General features: G+C 35.4%; 1 protein-coding gene across 1 annotated transcript; it reads right to left on the reverse strand.

Moving 5' to 3' along the window:
• Positions 1-5,504: 5,504 nt before the first annotated feature.
• Positions 5,505-6,762, reverse strand: LOC121240228 (fasciclin-like arabinogalactan protein 12). Its single transcript, XM_041137625.1, has one exon. It carries the CDS (start codon positions 6,685-6,687, stop codon positions 5,800-5,802), a length of 888 nt encoding a protein of 295 aa, XP_040993559.1. The 5' UTR covers positions 6,688-6,762; the 3' UTR covers positions 5,505-5,799.
• Positions 6,763-7,958: the final 1,196 nt, after the last annotated feature.

Below are 7,958 nucleotides of genomic sequence, written 5' to 3' on the forward strand. Positions count from 1 at the left end.
CAGAGACAGGTTGCAGAGTTAACCCATCATCTAGCGGCATAAAATATCAGTGATCGTGAGATGGAAGATCACGATTCTGATTCCAGTTCTGAGAACCTGTATCACAATCGTGCTTTATTTCAAGAGCACCATGGTAAGGAGGAGAGTCATGGGGACCTCGATTTCATAGTGGATCTGCCTGAGCTTTCTGGTACGTTGCAGGCTAGAGGGTAGAGCACTGCTTGGTGGAGGCATTTGAAGCGATCATGAGACAGGCAGGGTAAGGTAAATATTACTGATTGAGAGAAGATGAAGGGTCACTTCCTTCCTTTTGGCTACACTCAAACCTTGTTTTAGCGACTTCACACATTAATGAGGCAAGGCATGAGATCAGTTGATGATTACATAAAAGAGCTCTATCAATTGATAGGCCGGAATGATCTGCTCAAAATAAAGGAGCATATGGTGGCATGTTATTTGGGTGGCTTGCGGTAGCCCCTGCATGTCCTTAGTCTTCACTCTCTGTGAGAAATTTCTGAAGCATAACAACATGCATTCATTGTGGAGAAACAATAGAGCACGAGACCAATAATCAAAAACAATCAAATCAGTCGAGTAGTGTCTAATTACATGTTATTAACTCATTATAATATTTTATACTACTGTCTAAATTATTCCTATTATAGACTTGTACTATAGTGTTTGATTACATGTTATTGTACTAAACTTGAAGTATTACATCTTATTATATTAGTTCCTAACTAAATTATATACTAGACTTAGTATTATACGTAATACCCCGTATTTTAGTGTATTTTTTTTAGTGAATGATTATTTTAATTAATTTAAATATTATTTTTCTTGTTTTAAAATTTATCGGATTTCTCGTTGGATTTATTTATAATTCTTAAGTTGTGAAATTTACTTTGATGTGCTTTCTTGAAATTAATTAGTATTTGCATTTAAATTACTCTTTGTTTTAATGTATAATTTTTTGGTTGCACTATAATTAGTATTATTTTATTTTCCAATTCCCCCCCCCCCCCCCCCCCACACACACGACACTACCCATGCACATCTTTCTTTTTTTTCAATCTTTAGGGTTTACTGATCACCCATATAAAGATACACTTTCATCTTATACCTTAGAGAATTGCCCAGTGCCGTCGCTGCAACCAGCCGCAAGAATCACCCAGCCCTCCTAGTTCAACGCCAACCTCCATCTCCACGTAAAAACCGACGCCCATCCTTCTACCGTAAACGGCCATCACCTAGGCTCAAAACCTCACCGTGCACCACCTCCTCCTTTCCACAACCCAGTCGTGGAGGGTGCACCCTTGCAGAAATTGTAAGTCAAGTCACCGTGTGATAGCCCCACCGCCCAGCCCGTTGGCAAACTGTGAACCCCACGTAGCCCCACCACTACCTCTACGTTACCCCCTTAGCGCCGTCCCTGCACCACCACTGTTGCACCCCTTCTCAGCCACCGTGGTACAACTCCCACTGCCCAGCCACCCTGCCTCCTCCATGGTCAAACAAACTCTAAAGAAACCTCTGTTTTAGTCCTCGAAAACAGAGCAATTTCTTTTCTGCTTGCCGCTGTTTGACTCAAACCAGCCGAGCGACGCCGCCGCCAACCTCTTTCACATCATCGCCACCGCACAAAGAGTATCGTTGGGCGCTGCACTCCATCCAAGTTCGTCACTCTCCTCTCGGTAAGCTACCCCCGAACTCAACTCTCCTCTCCGTCTCTCTCTCTCTCTCTCTTTCTCTCTCTCTCTCAATCTCAGTGCTCTGCCGTAGCGTGGACCACCTTCGACCTCCGCCCAGCACTGCCGTTGCGTCTCTCATTCTCTTCTCAATGAGTATCTCACGCCCCGCCCCGCCCCGCCTCACCACTGTTGCACCGTAAACTCATTCAACGTTTTCTCAAGAATTTACGTAAAGTTAGTTTTCATATTTTTGGATATGAAATTATAATATTACCCTTATTATTGGGTGGTTTCAATTTGGTATTATGTTTATATTAAATCTATTTTTACATGGTCTTTGTGGGAAGTATAAGAAATTTTTACATAAATAAATAGGATGTTTATTTTGTACTATTGGTAGCAAATTATTTTTATAGAGTGTAATTTTATTTTGAACATTTAAATTATGATTAAAGCTTTTTTTTTTTTTATTTAGTGAAATTTTTACTAGTACTTATCTTAAATGTTAATTGATATCAAGGAAATTTAGAGAATGAGGATATTTTAAGGTTATGGAATTTTTATGTATTGAAGAATTAAAATAGATATAGTAAAAGGTTAGGCTTAAATGGTGTAAATTTGTGATTGATTAAAAATTTACAGAATTACGTAATTATTTTATAGGTGATGATTTATAGTTGGCTCGACATTGATTTGAGCAAAATTTTGACAAGCTAAGAAGTCCAGGTAAGCGAGGTTCCTATGCTAAACTTTGCATAAAATAAAATGAACTGAGGTCCTTTTTGAAAAATGTGCATGTTGTGTTATGAAAAGAAATCTGAAAACAACCTCGGATATTTGTTCTGCATATGCATGAAAATTCTGTATAAGAATAAGGTATTTTTCTGGCATGACTGGTGTAGACATGAGCTTATTTTTGACATTCTATTTCTAAACTTTGAAAAGAGAGCGAATATGAAATTTTGTGCATAAATTATGTTTTGTGATCTGATTCTATTCTGTTCTGAAGATGTTCTGTACTCTGATATGATGTGATTTCTGAAAAACCTTTGGCATGACCTTCTGATTCTGATTCTGATTTGGATATGGTAATTCTGATTTTGTTTTGCTTTGATGTCTGGCCCTGTCACGGGATACAATAGTGACCTCTGCCCCTGTCACGGGAGATAATAGTGACATTTGGCCCTGTCACGGGATATAATAGTGATCTCTGGCCTACCACGGGATATAATAGTGGTATTCTGTTCTGAGTGCAATCACTTTAATAACATGGTGATTTATGTTCTGCTTGACTTTCCGCAAGATGCACAACCCTACCACGGGAGTTAAACATGGTCTCTGTTCTGATATGATATTCTAATATATTATGATAAGATGAAGAAGTTCAGTCATGTTGTGCCAAAAGAGTCTTTGAATATGAAAAGATGGTTTTTGAATATGAAATGTTCGAAAAGTCGCTCTGATTTTCTGATAATATGTATTTTTGAGATTTGCATATTGATACTGAAATGTTTTATTTCTGCATTCTGAACTCTGTGAAAATACTCATATTTACACACTAGTATATGTCATCTGCTTACTGAGTTGTTGATAACTCACCCCTTATCTCCATATATTTTTCAGATGATTTTGAATAGTTTAGCTAAGGATCAGGATTATGGAGCATCGGTGAGATGATTATTTAAGCATAGTGGATTACTCATAGAAGATTTCTGAGAATCAGCGGATTTTTTTAGCAGATTTTTGCAGTATTCTGATGACTTTATATTTTTTGGAGTCTGTAAATATATTGAGGAATTGTGAGTTTTAAGTTACAGGGAGTAACTCTACGATCCTTGCGGGACTGGGGCGTTACATTATATGTTATTATACATTACTATTGCATGTTATTATACATTAGTATTACATTTTATTATACATTAGTTATTATACATTACTATTACATGTTATTATACATCAATGTTTTTATATTATTATTATTACATGTTATTGTGGTTTTTATAATTGTTAGTATTGATTATTATTAGATATTAGTTATATGTTATCATATTATACTCTCAACATTTTATCATACTATAGTGTCTAATTATATGTTATCAACTTATCATTCTATTTATGGTTTTTATAACTTTTTCCACCACTTAATTTAATTGTTAGTGTTGATTACTAACAATTATTATTTAAATCGACTTGTACTATATGGTCTAAAATTTAAATAGAATTATTATACTAGTGTTATTATACATTGGTATTACATGTACTATAAGTTTATAATGTTATTATACATTATTATAAATAGACTTGTACTAGAGCCTATAGTCTATAGGGTTTAAATACAATTGTTAGTATTTATATTTGTACTATAGTGACTAATTACATATTATTATATTAGTTTCTAACTTAATTCTAACTTAATGATATACTAGACTTAGTATTATATGTTATTGTACTAGTGTTGTTATACATTAGTATGCATGTTAATAGGTTATTATACATTAGTATTACATGTTTTTATACATTAGTCATTATGCATTACTATTACATGTTATTATATTCTCGTTCTTATACTTTAGTTATTATAAATTAGTACTACATGATGTTATCAATTTATACATTTGTCTTTATAGTATTAAACATTAGTATAATAGTATTACATGTTCTTATAAATTTGTAGATTAGAGTTTATACATTAGTATCAATGTTATTTTACATTAGTTATTATACAGTAGTATTACAGTTAGTCTTTATACATTAATATTACAAGTTATTACATTAGTTTATTATACATTAGTATGATCTTTACATATGTCATACACTAAACTATTATTAGTCAATTTAGTCTATTTATATTATGGTATAAGTATATTATTTTATAATAATTAGCTCACATTATTATTGAATTTAACCAACTAAGTTATAATGATGAATGTATAGAAAAATACATATATTTTTATACCATATGTACAATATTGGAGTCAGAGTCAAAGTCGTATTCGGAGTCAAAATTTCAGATTTTTGCTCAGCCCTAACTATGAACTCGAGGGTGAGTTCTTTCCAACCCAAGGTGACTGATGCAGAAGGATCTGAGTCAGATGATATTAAACTGCCAAATTGCACATTGATGGCACTGAACTACCTCGAGATAGCAAGTCAACGCAAGTACGGCAAAAAACATTGACTTTTCCTTGATTTGGGTCAGTTTTGAGTACATATTAGTATTTTGGGCATAACTTTGGCTATGGATATCGGATTTGCTATGACCCAATTTGAAAAGCTCTTTCTAGTGCAGATGCTGTGATCACCATGCTATGCTTGGTGGTCATTATTTCCAAGCCCAAACTCAATTGTTTTCCCCTTTAAATCTCTAATTTTATATATTTTTTTCTTTTTATGGCAATATTTCTTTTCTTGATTAGGAAGTGATTTTTATCCTAATTTTGGCTAGATTTTTGGCAGATTGCTTCTTTATTTACATATGCATTTTTGGTATATTTATTAGGATTTTGCTATTTTTGATAAAATATGACATTTTTCGATTTACAGCTATTTCAGCATGGCTTGTAGGTTTGGTTGGACATTCTAGAGTTTTGATAATTTTTAATGGAAAATAGAGTTGTCTTCTTTGTGTTTTGGGTGAATCTCGTCTTCTCTATTTCGATTATCTATTAAAACTGACGGCCAAAATCTAAATTATATCTGACGTCACATAATATTCCAATATGCCATTCTTCTTCTACTTGCATGAGCATATATATTAATTACAGAACTTATAGTCAATGTGAAGTACATGGGTCCAAAAGAGAACTGAATATTATTGCAAAAGCCATATATATATAAAATTAATTCTCAGGGAAAATGATACAAAAGTATTCCTTGAACATGCGAAGAGACTCGAAAAATGAAAAGGATAGAGCATGATCGGCACGTGAACGTGCGAAAAACATTAATATTTAGTCCAATGGGAGAAAGATGCAATTTAATTATTTAAAAGCACTCGAAAATAGTGACGACCCTTCAATCCAACGCAGCAGAATCAAGTACCGAAGTAGAAAACCGTTCCACCCACCAAATATATCCATCTGGTGCTATCAGGAAGGTTTCTTCATTATTATAACATAGAAAATGCGGCAATCAAAGCTGTAACTCCAACGGACACCATTATTCCATTCTTTGTCAGACTCACTGCACCAGAATCGACCACTGCTGCAGGAAGACTATTACTACTAGTACTACTTGTGCTTGTGCTTGTGCTTGCTGCCTTTGGACTCTCTGCAGCTGCCTCTGGAATGTCGTCTACAGCCTTTGGACTGGCTGCTGCTTTCTTCTTCTTAGCCTTAGGCTTAATTGGGGCTGGTGCTGGGGCTGCTATGGGAGTCTTTGCGACGAAAAGGTCCATAGGAAGAAGCACTTTGTCCACTCGATAAACAGCAAGTTGATTATCCGAATATACTGTTCCGCTCACTGAGGCATTGACAACGCCAGTTGAAATATTTACCTGGTTTCCCATAGAGGTCACATTTAGAGGGTAATCACCCGGAGTGCTATCTCCTGCTTGTGTTCGGACTGGGTTGCTCACAGTTTCGAAGTTTGATAGAGAATAAAAACTGGGTAAGGTATGAAACTGTATAAGTCGGATCTTGTCTTCGTCATTGAGAGAATTTAGAGTGCCAGATTTGAGGTTGGAAAAAGCAGTATCGGTTGGAGCAAAAAGGGTAAAGCCATTGTTTGATTTTTTGAGCTGTCCTTTCATTTGATCAGCTACTGCGGTCCTCTTTAGGAGGCGGATTAGGATCGAGAACTCCCCAGCCCCTTGGAGGATTTTGGTGACGTCAATGGTGCCCGGTTTTGACGGGGCAGTAGGTGGCTTTGTCGGGGCTGAGGTGGGCAGGGATGGGGCCTGAGCTGGCTGAGCTGAAGTTGTGGTGCCATGACAAAGAAAAACAAGTAGAAGTGAGAGGGAGAAGAAAGCTGCCTGTGTGGTCATCTTTGTATGCATGGTGGTTTGTGTTTTGCCTGGGAAATTTGCGATTGAAAAGCTAGACTGGTAAGTAGTAGTTGCAGACTTGCAGAAGTGTTTGATATGTGTAGAAGGGGTGGAGAGGGCTTTTATTGTGGCTGGATTTTAGGTGAAAGGGTAAAATCTTAGTTACAAAACCTTGATTAGACGTTAGCATCTCATGTTTATGTGAATATTGAGCAATGATTAATGGATAGAACCAGAGATTTTGCCATGTCAACAACTAGTTTGCTTGGGAAAGAAATAAAAACATATATGGTGGGGCCGGGTATCTAATCTAAATTAATGTGTCCAGGTTCATAATTATTGGGTATATGATTGCTTAGCTCTGGTTTAGCATGAACCTCAGCTATATAAGTTCATGCTTTGCATACTGATCGTGACCTTTAGGATATCCTATCTATCGCTCACCATGGTACGTGGGCTTTCTTTTCGACGTTTATGATCTCGTTATCATGATGGGAAGGCACGTCCAGAATCTCAAGATGTTGTGATGGGAAAGGAGATCATGGGGCAGGGCAGCATTCTAATCAGTCCTATGGGACAAGCGATAGATTAAAGACTCGTTTATTTTCAGTGATGAGATGAGATAAGATGAGATTAACGTTAAAAAATTAAATAAAATATTATTAGAATATATTTTTTAATATTATTTTTGTTTTAGAATTTAAAAAAGTTAAATTGTTTATTTTATTTTGTGTGGGAATTTGAAAAAGTTGTAATGATGAAGTGAGATGAGATGAGATGTTTCCTGAAAACAAACAAGGCCTAAATTAAGTACATGCAAGCAAGAGCCATTTTTCAGTTTTTGTTTTCTATATGCTTCTGAGTCATCGTCCTATATGTTTAAGAATCTTGAGACCCAAATATATACGTGCACGGAAACGGGAAAAATATAACAAAAATAACCCTTTTATACGTACATTTTCCTAGTCATTAGACAAGATGATCATCTTAATGGTTTCTCCTACTCCTAAAATTAAGCAAGAATACAATGCCAGGCGGGGATGCTTTGGCTTAAAGCTCCTATACTTACGTTAGCCATTCAAATGGAATAAAGGCAATAAGCAGCAGAAATTAAGTAGTAACAGTGGAACCCTTTTTAATTAATTACCTCGTACGTTGGCCAATATATCTATAGTAAATAATTATATTTGAAGGTATTTACACCACATGATACTGTTTACATGACATATTTTGATTTGGCTCCATAGATCATTGTTCCTTTTATGGAAATTACATTCTTTACG

The sequence above is a fragment of the Juglans microcarpa x Juglans regia genome, chromosome 7S, assembly GCF_004785595.1.
Source record: "Juglans microcarpa x Juglans regia isolate MS1-56 chromosome 7S, Jm3101_v1.0, whole genome shotgun sequence".
Taxonomy (NCBI): Eukaryota; Viridiplantae; Streptophyta; class Magnoliopsida; order Fagales; family Juglandaceae; genus Juglans; species Juglans microcarpa x Juglans regia.

Excerpts from the sequence above, each read along its gene's own strand:
- LOC121240228 (XM_041137625.1), bottom strand. The coding sequence starts at position 6,687 with ATGCATACAAAGATGACCACACAGGCAGCTTTCTTCTCCCTCTCACTT.